At 38.3% G+C, this 17,091-nt stretch overlaps 1 protein-coding gene across 3 annotated transcripts in view; it reads right to left on the minus strand.

Annotated features, from left to right (window-relative positions):
- LOC143876960 (CDP-diacylglycerol--inositol 3-phosphatidyltransferase 1-like) overlaps nt 1-17,091 on the minus strand; it is a 52,440-nt gene that overhangs the window by 12,778 nt on the left and 22,571 nt on the right. Inside the window, exons 2-5 of one of the 3 annotated variants that reach the window (XM_077378633.1) lie at nt 7,832-7,948; nt 3,313-3,444; nt 2,802-2,886; nt 2,658-2,707 (exon numbers count right to left, since the gene is read on the minus strand). In XM_077378633.1, the coding sequence (XP_077234748.1) occupies nt 2,658-2,707; nt 2,802-2,886; nt 3,313-3,373 (196 nt within the window). In that variant the 5' untranslated portion in view covers nt 3,374-3,444; nt 7,832-7,948. The remainder of the gene's footprint in view (nt 1-2,657; nt 2,708-2,801; nt 2,887-3,312; nt 3,445-7,831; nt 7,949-17,091) is intronic. The other 2 variants (XM_077378632.1, XM_077378634.1) reach the window with 2 other exon arrangements.

A 17,091-nucleotide genomic window follows, 5' to 3' on the forward strand; every position in this document is an offset into this window, starting at 1 on the left:
CCACGCTGGAGCCCGAGGTGTTCATTTCTCTCCCTGTGCTTCCAGACAGTATTCTGACTCCATTACCATTACCTTCTGATTGTCCTGTTGGTCCAGTGGACTCTTGTGCTCCCCAATTGGCTCCACCGGCTACTACAAAGCACTATGAGTGACGTCAGCGGCAGGATCAGCCGCCTCCTTCTCAACCCGAGACATCGCTTTCACAGGAAGAGATCTCTTTACGCTCTACACAAGTATCCTCTCTTCCCTCTCCTATGGTAGTATCTGAATCGCCTATCGCCTATCGCCTATCGCCTCTCGTACCCGCTCTCATTCTACTGCACACCCTGTATTGAATTTTGTTTCCTATGATCCTCTAACTCCTTCTTTCAAAAGTTTTGTGCACTTTATGTCCTTTGTTGTGTTACCACAGTCTTTGAATGAGGCTCTAGCTCACCCAGGGTGGCGTGCTGCCATGGACCTTGAGATGGGTGCTCTATATTCCAACCAAACGTGGGATCTGGTTTCGCTCCCTTCTGGTGCTAGACCTGTTGGCTGCCGCTGGGCATTCCCCATAAAATATTTGCCAGATGGTATTGTTGAGCGATTGAAAGCTCGACTCGTGGCTAAAGGATAAACTCAAACGTTTGGTGTTGATTACAATGAAACATTCTCTCATGTTGCAAAGATCCCATCTGTTCGCATTCTCCTGTCACTTGCAGTCAATCATGGTTGGCATCTTCATCAATTAGATGTGAAAAATGCTTTCCTGCATGGCGACCTTCATGAAGAGGTGTATATGGAGCAACCTCTACGGTATGTTGCTCATGGGGAGATGTCCTCTTGTATCTGTCACCTCAGGAAATCTCTATATGGCTTGAAGCAATCTCCACGAGCATGGTTTGGCAGATTCAGTGAAGCCATTATGCGGTTTCATTTGAGACAGTGTGTTGTAGATCATTCGGTATTCAGTCATCAGTCATCAGTCATCAGTCCTCAGCAGGGTGCATTCTATTGATTGTATATGTTGACGATATCATCCATCACAAGTAGTAATTCAGAGGGAATCCAGGAACTAGAGACCTTACAAAAATAGTTGGCCACAAAAGACTTAGGACGCCTCAGATATTTTCTTGGGATAGAGATGGCATATTCCTCTAGTGATTTGTCTCTATCACAGAGGAAGTATGTTTTGGATCTGTTAGAGACAGGGAATCTTGGTGTAGAACCTGTGTCTGCACCTACGGATCCCAATGTAAAACTAGTTCCAGAAGAACTCTGACAAGTATAGGAGACCTGTTGGAAGACCCTGGCAGGTATAGGAGACTTGTGGGCAAGCTCATATACCTTATCGTTACTCGTCCTGATATATCTTATGCTGTAGGGGTAGTCAGTCAGTATATGAGCTCCTCACGTACCTCACACTGGAGTGCAGTGATTCAGATTCTTAAATACCTGAAGGATGCACCAGGAAAGGGCATATTGTTCAAGAGACATGGTCATATGCGAATTGAGGGATTCTCTGATGCTGATTGGGCTGGATCTCCTTCAGACATGAGATGAACTACCGGATATTGTACCTTTGTAGGAGGTAACCTGGTGTCATGGAAAAGCAAGAAGCAGAAAGTAATTGCAAAGTCAAGTGCTGAGACAGAATACAGGGCGATGGCACACACGAGTATAGTGATTATCTGGTTGAGATCACTTCTGGCTGAGATTAGTATTCTATCTTCTCCACCTTCACAATTGTACTGTGACAACAAGGCCGCCATCTATATTGCGACAAACCTAGCCTTCCATGAGCGAACAAAGCACATCGAAGTCGACTGTACAGCTTGAGGGGGAGTGTTAGAATAAGCCTAGTAGGGGCATTCTTGTCATTGTAGCCTTCTCTTATTATATAAATACTTCAGTGAGGGGGAGCGTAGCCCTAACTCACTTTTATCCAATTATCTCCTCTCCAACAGAAATATGAGAGTTTAATTCACTCTCTTGATTAGCACATCTGTTAACTTCATCACTTTCAACTAATTATTTTGTCGCCTCGTAAAGTTCATAAGCATATCGTCCATATTGGAATCCTTCCCTTTCACGTCCATCCCTCTTTTGATTAGCACATGCTCCGTTGGGAGAAGGTAGGCAAAAATATATGTTTGCTCAACTTATCCTAGATGTGGGATTAAAAGAGAAACAAAGGTGAAACTTGATGTCGCGCCCTCTCCACTTTTATCCATTGTTTCTTTGTGCTCTCATTTTGAACTAAAATTTCAATATTTGAGAGTTTCACAAACTCTCCCGAATGATTTCTCAACGGGAGAAGTCCTAGTTGTCATTGTTTATGAGTGTTTTCCCAAGAGTTTTATGTTCTATTTTCCTTTTTCATCTCGATATATTTAGGAAATTTCAAGGGTATACTTGAGTTTGAAAACTTGCACCTAAAAGAGTTCTACCATGGTTACAGCATCTCAATCAAAACAACAAAACTACGGACAAATGGTGCATTTGTTTTCATTAAAGCATGGGAACACAAGCTCAAATAACTTATAGTTGCAGTTATACTTGAATTTTGGAATTACAATCTAGGAACACATAAGCAGGAAAGAACTGAGTCATTCAATGTAGAACTTGAAAAGTTGAATCTATAATCCAAACATTATTTTTCACAGATCTAACTGTACCTTGATTGAACTTGCGAGCAAACCAACCATCTAACCCATCACATATAAAGCTGTAAACACGAATTTTATCAATTTGTAGAAACAATTTTAATTGTGAAATATTGAATTAAAGCTTCATGAGCATTATGAATTTATGATAATTACCTGATAAAGTAAAGAGCAGCGAAGAGCTTTTTGTCAGAAAAGCAACGAGCAAAAGCAATGCAATTCATAAGAACCCTCATGTACCCTGCACTTCCGTACAATTAGCTAATATCCATGAAACATATCAGTTTAGAAATATAATGCAATACCATCAAATCATCAAATATGAGCCTTATGTATCAATATCATTTTCTTCCCAACAATCTTATAAGGAATTGGCATCTTTTTCTTTTTTTTTGAATGATATGCACATACATGGAGGACCGGAATTGATGTCTAGAAACAAAACAAAATGGAAATGCTTCTAAATATTAGGTCCAAAGCAAACATCTCTTAATTGTCCTATCTAAACTTTTGACCAAACCATGGCCAACAAAATTATAGCTCCTGGCTAAAACCCATACACATACATGGAGGACCAGACTCTTTTCCCATTATAAACATCATCCTCATCTTGATGGCCTCAAGAATGACCCAATTGAATACACAAGAAATATGAGTAAAACCTTACCGATGATATTTGGGATGTAAAGATAAACACGCAATGTTCCTTCGGTTGATTTTTTAGCCATTGTAACCTTTGCAGCAATTTAACTTATACACGACGCACCCAATTATCACATGACCTCAATAGTTGCCTCTCCTACACACATTTCATCATTGGAAACATCTCAAATGACATACAACATCTAATTATTTTAAGAAATGTATATAACAAGAAAAAATGGAAAATAAGTGGCCAGATGTAGGCAAAATTAGACTTGCACTATATCTAGGTCTAGCTACGCAACGTTTACGATGAATTTCCCAAACCCTAAACCCAAATGCAGAACTCCAAAATCTAAATTTCAACCGCCAAAAAAAAAATGCATGCCATCCAAAAAATCAAATCAAGAAACCAACAAAAAATTGGAGAGGATAAGGAGATAAAATGCAGAATGAATCGAAAGAATCTACGGGGGAGGGGGGGGTAATATTCAGGGGGTGGAATAGAAATTCCTAAATAAAATTCGCCATGTGATCAATATACTAATAAATATGAAGAAAATGCAAAGCATAGATGGTTCACAGAGACAAGTGGATGATTTTCTAAATAAATGTGACAAAATCTATAAACAGGGAAAATCAATTGTTTCATTTCAACCCTAAACATTATACTGAGCCATTTCAAAGACACAAGACCCAAGCATATAAAAAGCAATTTAGAATAAGAGGAAAAAGTCGCTAAGCAACGAACCAAACCAAAAAATGCAAAAGAGAAATTGAGATAGAGAGCTTCAAAGAGAGATTAATCTAGATAGCTTGAAAGAGAGAAACAGATAATCGAGAAAAAAATTACAAAAGATCAACCTCAAAAACTGATAACAATAGATAAACCTTAAAACTGATCAAAAGAAAAAGGATATCTGAGGGTTCGTCCATACCTAGGGTTTGTCTGAGAGAGATGGAGTTAGGCTTCTTTGAGAGCTAGGATTTTTCAAGAGAGAGAGAAATGGAGTTACGGTTCATGAGAACTAGGGTTTGTTGAGAGAGAGAGTGGACAAGATTCGTGAGAGCTAGGGTTTCACGAGGAAATGGAGAGAATGTTCCCGCAAATGGGGTAATTTTATCGGGAGGGTATTTTTGGAAAAAATGTCCGAATTTCAACATTCTCCGTCATCGAAAGCGCCCACAATCGGGTTTAATTTGTTTACTATAATCACCGAAGTTGGTGATTGTTGCTGTAGTTCATGTTTATTAAAATCGAATAATCTGATTATAATATATAAGCAATTATCAAATGGGAAGTGATATATCCGCTCCTTTTGGTTACTTAGAACACCCAGCAATAGTGTACGTGGCAATCAGCCCCAATGATCCTAATGACGAGAAGTACATCAACCCCTCTGCAGTCATTGATACACTGCTGCTGGGTGTCCCAAGTAATCAAGAGGGGCGGATATATCGCATTTGTTATCAAATTTGCAAACCTAACACCGTTTTAAGTAGGGGTGCAACTTGGGTCGGGTCAGGTCTGGCTGAGCTTTTGTTAAAAAATGAATGGAAATCAACCCGAACCTGACCCGATTTTAAGGTACAAGCTCAACCCGAATTCCTAAAAATCGACCCAAGTTGCACCCCTAGTTTTAAGGGTGATTGATTATGGAACCTGTTATGCTTCCCAATCACTAATCCATAATCTCAACCAAACAGGTGTAAACACCCCCATTTTGCTACGCTTTAAAAGGCGAAAGGTTTGGTTGGTCAGTTAAGTCCACAAGTCAGTCTTCCGCATTAGATTAAGTATTCTTGCATTTTAGGGTGAATTTCACCTCATTTTAGGTGTTTTGAAGTTGATTCGCAATCCTAAAGGTCTTTAGGGGGTTCAATTAATCTCCGGAAGATGAGAAGTCAAGTTCCCAATCAAGTGAGGAAACCTGCTAAATTTAGAATTTCTCAAGGGTTTTACTTTTCTTGAGAATTTTGTGTGTCAAGGGTATTTTCTAAGGGGCTGGTTACTAGTAATAGCAATCGGCCGTGATAAGGCTGGACTCTTAACTCTATGACACCCTAAAACCTAGAACACGATGTAATGTAAGTGTTCCTAAAGCGGCTCTAAAGGTTCCTACGAGGTGGGACCGTAATCCAACGGTTCCAGAAAAACAATTAGATCATGGGTTAAATCAACCCAAATTATCAAGTTAATGATTTTCAGTCTTTTAAAGGGTTCCTAACACCTATAGTTCAAGAAAATCTAAGGCTCTAAAGGCTGACAAGTTCCATGCTTGGGTTGCATTCATGGAAGGGAATCGTGCTTTCTACCCTTACACAATTCGGCACATAAATTATGATATATTGTTGCCTGGCATTTTCTCAGGATTTCCGTGAACGACCTCGGAGCCAACAATATATTATAATCTAGATGCTAAAATGTACAGGGTCGATCGAAATGAATAAACGATTACGAATACAACCCTCACTTTTAAAATAACTTAGAATAGCAAGTTACAAAGGGAATTAGTGATTTTCAAGGTTTCTGTTCCAGTAACTTAGGGATTACATGCATTCTGGAAAATTATGGTATTCTGGAATTTTTTTACGATTTTTAGAAATAAAATGGATTTTTAATGATTTTAATAAAATTCGGCCAGGTTGATAGTGTTAGGGCTGCACAAAAAATGGGCCAAACCGAACCGAATCGGGCCTTTCGGTTTGGTTTGGTTCGGTTTTTCTCGGCATTGGTTCGATCATGGTTTAGAATTTTACCGAACCGATCCGTTTTAGAGTTTTAAACCGAAAATTAACCGAACCGAACCGAAAAATGGAGGAAAAGATGAACTGATTTTGTGTCATTATCAAATCTAAGGTGAGTTATTTGATTTGCAAAGAGAAGAGGGGTGATTTAAACAAGGGAGGTGTGTCTATATCAATTCCCTGTATTCAAAGGTAAAGAATACATTCAACCCTTCCCCTTAGACCACCCCTTAGAACTGTAAAAAGAATAGTCTTAAATACTTAGAGGCGATGTCCAAGAGAAGAAAAAGGCGGGATGAATATATCATCCCCTTTATAAGGCCCTCGATTAGGGTTAGAGAGGGAGGGGTCTCTCCATTTTTTGTTGAGAGAGAGAGAGAGAGCTTGCTGGTCTCGTTGCACACCGTTGATTGTTGATTTGGATAGATAAACCTTTTTTTTGGGATAGATAAACGTATTTAACTACTTGAATTGGATTTGTACCAGATAAGCCGTGAACCGAACCGAACCGGTCAAAATCGGTTCGGTTTGGTTTCGTTATACCCCCGATCGGTATGGTTACGGTTAGAAGTTTCTCCAAACCGATGTGATTGGTTCGGTTCAAAAAAACTCCCTAAACCGAACCGGACCGAACCGTGTGCAGCCCTAGATAGTGTTACAAAGCAACATATAGAAAACATAATCCAATTCGGCTCAAAATTTTACAGTAATTCAATAATAATAATAGAAACTTGCTGTAAAAATTTCATCGATTTTTAGTGTGATTTGCTACCTATTCCAGACCAATCAAAATCTGGTTGTTTAAGAAGAAAAATCATAAACAAATATCTACTGCTATTCTAAAATCACGAAAAAATCATGATAGATCAAATATAAATCATATTATTTTATCTCCAAATTTCAGCTCTTGAAAATTAGTAGATGTTCGGAAACTCGATTTTCATTGAAAAATTAGCGGTTTCCTTGAAATTTTAAGCCAAATCATCTTAAAAATTCGAAATACAAATCAAAACTTTATGAAAATTAATGAAAATTTTTCTACATCATTCCAGTAACATGAGTGACTGATTTGAAAAGAAAAATTTTGAAAAATCTCAGTTTTAACATGAAAAACCCTTATCGCACACAAAATGATGCTTTGGATACAAAACCATGAAGCAAAATGATTTTTTGGAATTTCATGCCACAAAAACCTTTAAATATATTTAAAATAATGATCTGGAAAGTTTCGTAGCTTTTCGAATTCGTTCGATATTTATTATGATTTAATCACTTTTAGAACAATTAATAATAGCATTAAATTAATCCGAAAAATAATGAAATTTCTTGTGTGATCTAGAAATCGGGAAAAACTACTGGAAACAAAATTTCATCCAATTTTGACTTATTTTGCTATATATTTGATTTGATTCTTCCAAAAAGATCCCTTTTATGTTCTAATGTTCGAAGAACAAAATCGACGTCCAAATAAATCAAACATGGCTGGAAATTTGGTTTCCCGTGATTTTTTAATATATATTAATCTCAGAAAAAATTAGATTCGGAAAAACCCAATGATCTTAACCACTTGCTTTGAAAAGTGAGCTTTAACCCATACCGCAAGAAAATGGATTTTTAATTAAAGTAAACTAATTTTTCATCAAAAATTTAGATTTCAAAATAATATGGTTCATATCACATTATATAAAAAAATTCAAGCAAAAACACATCCATATGCATCATGTATCTAAAGAAAACCAAAAATCTAACCTAGCATGCTTTCTAGTTCTTAGATTACATGAAATCAAAATACTAACCGTTGATCGCTTTCCTTCTCTTTAAGGTGTGTATATCCAAGATATACGCTTTGACACACCTTGTATATGCAATAGAAAACCCCAAAGATCTCCTAATATAATCTGTTTCGACGTATGCTGAAGAAGAGATGAAGAAATCCAATTGCACTTTGGTGAAGAACGTGAAAGGACCAAGTTTTGGGTTTAGAAATTAATCCTAAGTGATTTCGAGAGTGATGAGGTGAGATTAGTGTTTATTAATTATTGAAAGATATGAGGGTATTTTGGTAACTATACCAGGGGATACAAGTGTAATTAGTAAAAAGGGTAAGGGGGTATTTTCGTAACTTCACAAGGGGACACAAGAGTAATTAATAAAAGGCTAAGTGTAATGTTCAAGGACACTTTGGGTATTAAATGTTAGCATGGCTTGGGAAGAGAGAAGAGTGACAGTTGGAAATCCAAGTGTCATATCTCTCTCATGCACTCTCATGCAAGCATACAAATCAAGATTAATTCATTTTAATGTTGAAAAATTGAAGAAATATTCGTGCAAAATAATGGAGAGATACATATAATGTGATTTGTGGTCTCGAAGAGTTTGCAAGCAAAGTTTGATTTCAATAAAGTGGAAATAGAGAAGAAATTTCATCAAATTCTAAGTTTATTCTCATTTGCCGAGATTTTTTTTATTCCTGTGAATTATACACTTAGTGTTAGGAATTGTGATTAACTACAAAGTTGTAGAACTTTTTCTTCTAGTATGATTGCATATAAATTGTTCTTGATTTGGTTTTGAATGGAGAAAGTTATAGCAATTTTACTAAACTGCAGTTTAGAAAGACATGAAATGGTGATTTTCATCTTTTGGGGTTACTTCCAGAAAGATTTAGCCGGAGTGATTAACATAAAAGTTTCTGGAAAACTTATTTAGAAGATGTTTTATGTTTATAACTTATTCTAGTTTTGAGTGTACAAATAGATATATGGATTTTAAGATTTCAGTTTTAATTGAAACCCTATTTCAATTATCAGGTAGGAAAAGTTACTTTTCCGGCAAGAATTGGCCGGAGGTGTTACGATGAAAGTTTTTGGAAATATTGTAAAAAAAAATCTTTTAAGTTTTATGATAAGACCAGTTCTAAATGGTTCAAGATTTATACTTATTATAAGAGTTCAGTTTTGAAGGAAAAAGACAGATTTTGTGCAGTTTGATGTTTTAACTTTTACGGCCATTTGCTGTGTAATTTGGCCGTAGTTATATACTAAACAGATGTTCTTTGGTCTATATTCTACAAGTTCTAAGTTTACAAGTTTTAAAAATTCATCCATTTGATTGGAGTTTTTGAGGGTGCAAAATAGGGGTAATATGAACTTTTGTTTAAAAGTATGTTTTGGTTTGAATCGTAGTTCTACCACCACATATGACTTGTGCTGGATGTTTAAGACCAGAGAAAGGTATTGATTTAGAAAATCCTAATGCTGTAGGATTTGAAGAAGAAAAAAGAGAAAGAGGAGAGAAAGCGAAAGCGAAAGGGCAAGGATAAAGTGATTTCCTGTAAGTGATGTGGTACCTGTCAGTATGCATTACTTGTTATGCAAACCAACAAAGCAAAAGGCCTGTGATGTGAATAAGAAGAATTAATATTATATATATATATATATGTCCTTGTTTGAATGCTTTTGGTTTGTTTGACTGGTTTGTCTGACTATTATATGTCCTTGTTTGAATGCTTTTGGTTTGTTTGACTGGTTTGTCTGAGTATTCTTCTTACTTGATAAGTTAGAAGCTGATGCAATGTGTTTAGATCCGTTCTGGTATAGTTATTTGACATACATCAAATTTGAAACTCTGCATCTGCACATTATAAAATGGTCCCTCCAGTGGTGTATCTGGACATATGGTCCCGCCAGAGGTATATCTGGACATTATAGTATGGTCCCACCAGTGGTGTATCTGGACATCATATTCATTTTTAATCGGAATCAGCATTTGAGTTTGAATTTGAAATTACACTTGAAGTTGTACTTGAGAATGAGCATGACTAAGATATATTTCTGTCAAGATAAACAAGTTATATTCAGTCTACTTTGATCTATACTGGAAAATGCTATATAATATCCTGCTCAGTAGCAGTTAGTGATATACTGCTAGATTACTATATTACTTACTAGCCCTGTGCTAATGTGCGTGATGTTGCACACTTCAGACTCCGAGGTATTCCCTGTCTTCGACCCGTCTGTTCCAAGGCCAGAGTACCGAGGTTGAGTTCAAGAGAACGTGGCTATATAAGAGTGAGTAGGGCAATGTATTTTGGTTTTGTTGTTATGTATATGTAAAGAGACCCTGTGAGGCTTGTATAAATGAGAGACCCTGTGAGGCTTGTATAAATGAAAGAAAGTTTCTTTCATTTCGTTGTCTTCTAGTTATTTGTGGATATTATGTTTATATTTGGAGGCCTTGCACATTTGCCAGGTTCGCCTAGTGAGTGTGCGGCGCCTGTCTCGTGCCCCGAGAGTTCCCGGGTCGGGGGCGTGACAGAACGAATATGGGAGACGAATCAAAACACCACACAAAAGGGGGAATGAATTTTTTAGAGAGGGGATATGGCTGGACGGTTTTGCCAGAATCCCCCAAAGGTTGATTGGCTTTGTTTTTATAAAAAAGATTAGGGCAAAGCAAAGAGTAGAAACTTCATATCTTGTGTATTCCCTAATTTGAACACTCACTATTTCTCCTCATTCTCTTGCTCTTACATGAATTACTTAATATATTGGTTTCCCCCTTTTTAAAGCATTGGCTTTCTTGGAGATTAAGATATGCCTTTATGCTCAAGAGAGATCTTTCAAGATCCTTCTAGAAGCTCTCCCATATGGTAAACACATTCTTTTATGAAAGATTCCCGTCCAAAAAAGTCTGCCCAACGTTGGAGCTCATTTTTTACCTATTTAGGGGCAGAATCAGAAAAAGTCGTAAACTAGAAAGTTGTAGATCTTTTCGAGATCTTTTTGACCCATTTCTTGCTCATATTACCGATTGCATTAGAAAATGAGAGTTTATGTGGACAAAAACCGGCATTTAGGCTTTTGAAGGAATCAAAAAACGAATGATGGAGGCGCTTGTGCCTCGCCTTCATGATTTCTCCAAAGTTTTTGAGGTTGCTTGTGATGCCTCAGAAGTAGGAATTGGTGTTGTACATAGCCAAGAGGGTCATCATGTTGCTTTCTTGACTGAGAAATTAAATGGTGCGAACCGGAAGTATAGCATGTATGAGAAAGAACTCTATGTGTTTGTAGACTTTGTTCAATCACTGTGTTATAGGAGTCATTACTTGGTACCACGGGAGTCTGTTCTCTATAGTGACCACCAGCACTTAGGTACTTGAGAATGAGTCCTTGTGATGTTCCCATGCTTCCCTTACCCAAAAAGACGAAAGTTGGAGTGTGTGTGTTGATAGTCGGGCGATCAACAAGATCGCAGTCAAGTACCGATTCTCGATTCCGCGACTTGAACATATGTTAGACGTGAGGGCCCGATCTGAGTGGTTTTCAAACATGAATCTTAAAAGCGGTTATCATCACATTCGTGTCCGCCCCGGTGACGAGTGGAAATTGCCTTCAAGATGAAGGAAGGTCTACTTGACCAATACGCCTAACACTTTCACGCAAATCAAGATATAGGTGTTGAGGCCATTTATAAGGTAGTTCCTGGTCGTCTATTTTGACGATATACTCATCCAAAGTCAAACCCCGGAGGAACATCTCCACACCTGAGAAAAGTGTTTACCGTGTTGAGGCAGGAGAAGCATAAGGTGAATTTAAAAATGTGTTCGTCATGAACTATCAGATTGTATTTTTGGGGTTTGGTGTCAGCTCAAGGGGTAGAAGAAACCCAGAGAAATTTAAATCCATCAAAGAATAGTTTTGTACCAAAACATCCGCAAGGAAGCATCATTATTGCTCCAATTACCGGTCGCATTGGAAAATTGTAGTTTATCTGGACAAAAGTTGTCATTGAGGTGGAAATCAAGAAATGAATGATAGAAGCGCTTGTTCTTCGCCGTCAAGATTTCTCCAAATTCTTTATTGAAGATGCTTGTGATGCCTCGAAGTAGGTGTTGGTGGTGTTACTTAGCCAGAGGGGTCATTCGGTCGCATTCTTCAGCAAGAAATTAAATGATGCAAACCGAAAGTATAACACGTATGAGAAAGAACTCTGTGTTTTTTCAATCACTGCGTTATTGGCATCATTATTTGTTACCTCAGGAGTTTGTACTCCATAGAGACCACCAAGCACTTAGATACTTGAGTATGAGTCGTGATGGTGTTCCCGCGCTTCTCACTCGTAAAAAATTCCAAAGTTAGCATATGTGTATTGATAATCGGTCGATCAACAAGGTCAAAGTCAACTATCGATTCCCAATTTCGCAACTTAAAGATATGTATGGCATGATGGCCAGATCTGAGCAGTTTTCAAAGATTAGCCTTAAGAGCAGCTATCATCAGATTCGTAGCTACCCTGGTGATATGTGGAAAACTGCCTTCAAGAGAAAGAATGGTCTATATGACTGTATAGTCGTTCCTTTTTCGCTCGACAAATACACCTAGCACTTTCATGCGTATTATGATACCAGTGCTGATTTTTCGTCAACTTTCAAAAAAAAAATGATATCGGTGCTGATGCCATTTAAAAGATGTTCCAGGTCTTCTAATTTGACGACATACTCATCTACAATCAAACCTCGGAAGAACATCTCCTACACTTGAGGAAAGTGTTTACCGTATTGAGGCCACAGAAGCATTATGTGAATTTAAATGTGTTCCTCATGAAGAATCATGTGGTATTTTTGGGGTTCGTTGAGTCAACTCAACGGGTTGCGGCGGACCCAGAGAAAGTTAAAGCCATCAACGTATAGTTAGTACCTAAGATTGTCCTCAAGGTGAACAGTTTCCATGCATTAGCCATCTTTTATCGACGATTCATTCTTGGCTTCAGCACCATTATTGCTCCTATTACCAATTGCAATAGAAAACGAGAGCTTATGTAGACAAAAACTGTCATTGAGGCTTTTAAAAAAATCAAGAAACAAATGATAGAAGCACTTGTGCATCACCTTCAAGATTTCATCAAAGTCTTTTATGATGTTGCTTGTGATGTCACGGGAGTAATCATTGGTGGTGTACTTAAACGGGAGGGTTATCTAGCTACATTCTTCAACGAGAAATTAAAGGATGCGAACCCAAAGGATAGCACGCAAGTGAAAGAGCTTTTGTGGACAAAAACTGCCATTGAGGCTTTTAAAGAAATCAAGAAACAAATGATAGAAGCGCATGTGCTTCACCTTCAAGATTTCTTCTAAGTCTTTTATGATGTTGCTTGTGATGCCACAGGAGTAGCAATGTTGGTGTACTTAACCGGGAGGGTTATCTAGTTGCATTCCTCAACGAGATATTAAATGATGCGAACCAAAAGTATAACACGCAAATGAAAGAACTCTATGTTTGTTCAATCACAGCATTATTGGCAATGACCTATTACCTCAGGACGTTCTCCATGGTGACCGCCTAGCATTTTGGTAGTTGAGTATGAGTCCTTGTGCCATCCCGTGCTTCTCACTCTAAAAAAAATGGAAGTTGGCTGTGTTGATAGTTTGTACCTAAGAAAGCCAACAAGGTAAAGAGTTTTAATGCATTAGCCACATTTATCGATGATTCATTATTGGCTTCAGCACCATTATTGCTCCAATTACCAGTTTCTCGAAAGTCTTTTATGATGTGGGGTGGAATGCCTCATGAGTAGGCATATTGGTAATGTACTTAACCTGGAGGGTCATCTGGTCGCATTCTTCTATAAGAAATTAAATGATGCGAACGAGAAGTATAGCACATATGAGAAAGAACTCTATGCGTTTGTTCAATCACGGCTTTATTGGTGTCATTACTTGTTACCTCAAAGTGTTCTCCATAGTGACCACCAAGCACTCAGGTACTTGAGTATGAGTCCTTGTGCCGTTCCCACACTTCTCACTCAAAAAAAAGATCGAAGTAGGCATATGTTTGTTGTTAGACGGGAGAATCAACAAGATCACAGTCAAAGCAATCCCAACTCCGCGACTTGAACATATGTTGGACATTATGGCTGAATCTGAGTGGTTTTCAACGATTGATCTTAAGAGCGACAATCATCAGATTCGTATCCACCCTGGTGACGAATGGAAAATTGCATTCAAGAGGAAGGATGGCCATATGAATGTTTGGCAATGCCTTTTGGCAAGACGAATGCGTCTAGCACTATCAAGCACATTATAATAGAGGAAATCAAGAAACGAATGATAGAAGCAATCATACTTCCAGATAACGATTTCTCCAATGTCTTTGAGGTTCCTTGTGATGCCTTAGGAGTGAGCAATGCTTCGAGATAACAATTTATCCAATGTTTTGAGGTTGCTTGTGATGCCTTGGGAGTGAGCAATGCTAGTGTAGTTAGCCATGAGGGTCATCTGGTCACTTTCTAAAGTGAGAAATTAAATTATGCAAACCGGACGAGTAGCGCATATGAGAAAGAACTCAATCGATTGTTCAATCACTGCGTTATTGGCGTCATTGCATGGTACCTCGAAAGTTCGTTCTCTATAGTAACCACCAAGCACTTGAGTATTTGAGAATGAGTCATTGAGAGTTGTTCTGTGCATATCACACCAAAAAAAGACAAAAGTGTATCTGTATTGATAGTCGGGCAATCAATAAGATCACAGCCAAGTATCGGTTCCCAATTCCGTGACTTGAAAATATGTTGGACATGATGGACATATACGTGCAGTTTTCAAAGAGTGATCTTAAAAGCAGCTATCATTAGATTCAATATCCGCCCTCGTGACGAGTGGGAAATGCCCTCAAGACGAAGGACGGTCTCTATGTGTCCGGCCGTGCCTTTTAGCTTGGCAGATATGTTGGAGATGATGGCCGAATCCGAGAGATTTTCAAAGATTGATCTTAAAAGCAGCCATCATTAGATTCATATCCACCCTAGTGACGATTGGAAAATGCCTTCAAGACGAAGGATGGTCTATATGTGTCTAGTCGTGCCTTTTGGCTTGACCAATACACCTAGCACTTTCAAGCACAGCATGATACAAGTGATGAGGCCATTTATAAGGCAAGTCATGGTCGTCTATTTTGACAACACACTCTTCTACAATCAAACCCCAAAGGAACATCTCCTACACCTGATAAAAAGTGTTTACCGTATTGAGGCAGGAGAGGCATTATGTGAATTAAAAACAACACTCCTCCCTGAACCATTGTGTTGTATTTCTGAGGTTCAGTGTCTGGTCGTGCCTTTCTACTTGACAAATGTGTCTAGAAATTTCATGCACATTATGAAACAGGTATTGAGGGCATTTATAAGGCAATTCCTTGTCTTCTATTTTGAAGACATACTCCTCTACAATATGTGAATAGAGGAAGGAGAAGCAACATGTGAATTGAGAAAAGTGTTGGAGAAGCAACATGTGAATCGAGAAAAGTGTTCCTACATGAACCATCATGTTGTATGTTGTATTTTTGTGGTTCAGTGTGTTAGCTCAAGGGGATGCAGCTGTCCGAGAGAAAGTTAGACCCATCAACGAATAGTCTGTACCTAAGAATGCCCACGAGGTAAAGCGTATTCATGCATTAGCCACATTTATTGATGATTCATTATTGGCTTCAACACCATTATTGCTCCAATTACCAGTTGAATTAGAAAATGAAAGTTTATGTGGGCAAAAGCTGGCCTTGAGGCTTTGATGAAATCAAGAAATGAAGGATAGAAGGGGCTTGTGCTTCGCCTTCCAGATTTCTCTGAAATCTTTTATGATGTGGCTTGGAATGCCTCAGGAGTAGGCATATTGGTAATGTACTTAACCTAAAGGGTCATCTGGTCACATTCTTCAACGAGAAATTAAATGACGCCATCGAGAGTATAGCACATATGAGAAAGAACTCTATGTTTATTCAATCACGGCTTTATTGGTGTCATTACTTGTTACCTCAGGATGTTCTCCATACTGACCACAAAGCACTTAGGTACTTGAGTATGAGTCTTTGTGTCGTCCCCACGCTTCTCACTCAAAAAAAAAAAAAGTAGGCATATGTTTGTTGTTAGTCGGGGGGATCAACAAGATCACAGTTAAAGATGAATTCCCAACTCCGCGACTTGAACATATGTTGGACATTATGGCCGAATCTGAGTGGTTTTCAACGATTGATCTTAACAGTGACTATCATCAACTTCATATCCGCCCCGGTGACAAATGGAAAATTGCATTCAAGACGAAGGATGGCCATATGAGTGTCTAGCAATGCCTTTTGGCTAGACGAATGCGTCTAGAACTTTCAAGCACATTATGATATATTTATTGAGGCTATTCCCAGTCATTTATTTTGACGATCGAACCCTGGAGAAACATCTCCTACCCTTGATAGGAGTGTTTACCATATTGAGATAAGAGAAGCATTACGTGAGCATAAAAAAGTTTCCACCATGAACCATCATATTCTATTGAGGGTGTTCATTGTCAGCCCAAGGGGGGTTGCAGTAGACCAGACAAAAGTTAAAGCCATCAAAAGAAAAGCATGTAAGAAGTTTCCATGCATTAGCCACCTTTTATCGATGATTCATTCGTACCTTCGGCACTATTATCGCTCGAATTACAGTTTGCATTAGAAAATGACAGTTTGTGGACAAAAGGTTTCATCGAGGCATTTGAGGAAATCAAGAAAGGAATGATAGAAGCGATCACGCTTCCAGATAACGATTTCTCCAATGGTTTTTAGGTTGCTTGTGATGCCTTAGTAGTGAGCAATGCTTCGAGATAATGATTTCTCCAACGTTTTTGAGGTTGCTTGTGGTCCCTTAGGAGTGAGCAATGTGATCCCGTGCTCCGTTTGGTTGCCGGGTTTTTTTCTTTTCCTGGGATTTATGTGGGTAAAGGTAGGAGACAAAGGAGGGGACAAGCATTAATTAGAGAAAGATATTATGATGAGTGGAGAGAGAGGGTAGAGAGAGAAAGAAAGACCACCATTTTCAAGACAAGATTTTGCTGATGTGATCACTAATATTCTCCCACATAAATCCTAGGAAAAAAAAAACCCAGCAACCAAACGGAGTATAGGAGTGAGCAATGGTAGTGCACTTTCCCAGGAGGGTCATCCGGTCGAGAAATTAAATGATGCAAACCAGACAAGTAGCATATACGAGAAAGAACTCGATCCGATTGTTCAATCACTGCGTTATTGGC

Source organism: Tasmannia lanceolata, unplaced genomic scaffold, assembly GCF_043159265.1.
Source record: "Tasmannia lanceolata isolate RefF3 unplaced genomic scaffold, GAP_Taslan_0.1 ptg000005l, whole genome shotgun sequence".
Classification (NCBI taxonomy): domain Eukaryota; kingdom Viridiplantae; phylum Streptophyta; class Magnoliopsida; order Canellales; family Winteraceae; genus Tasmannia; species Tasmannia lanceolata.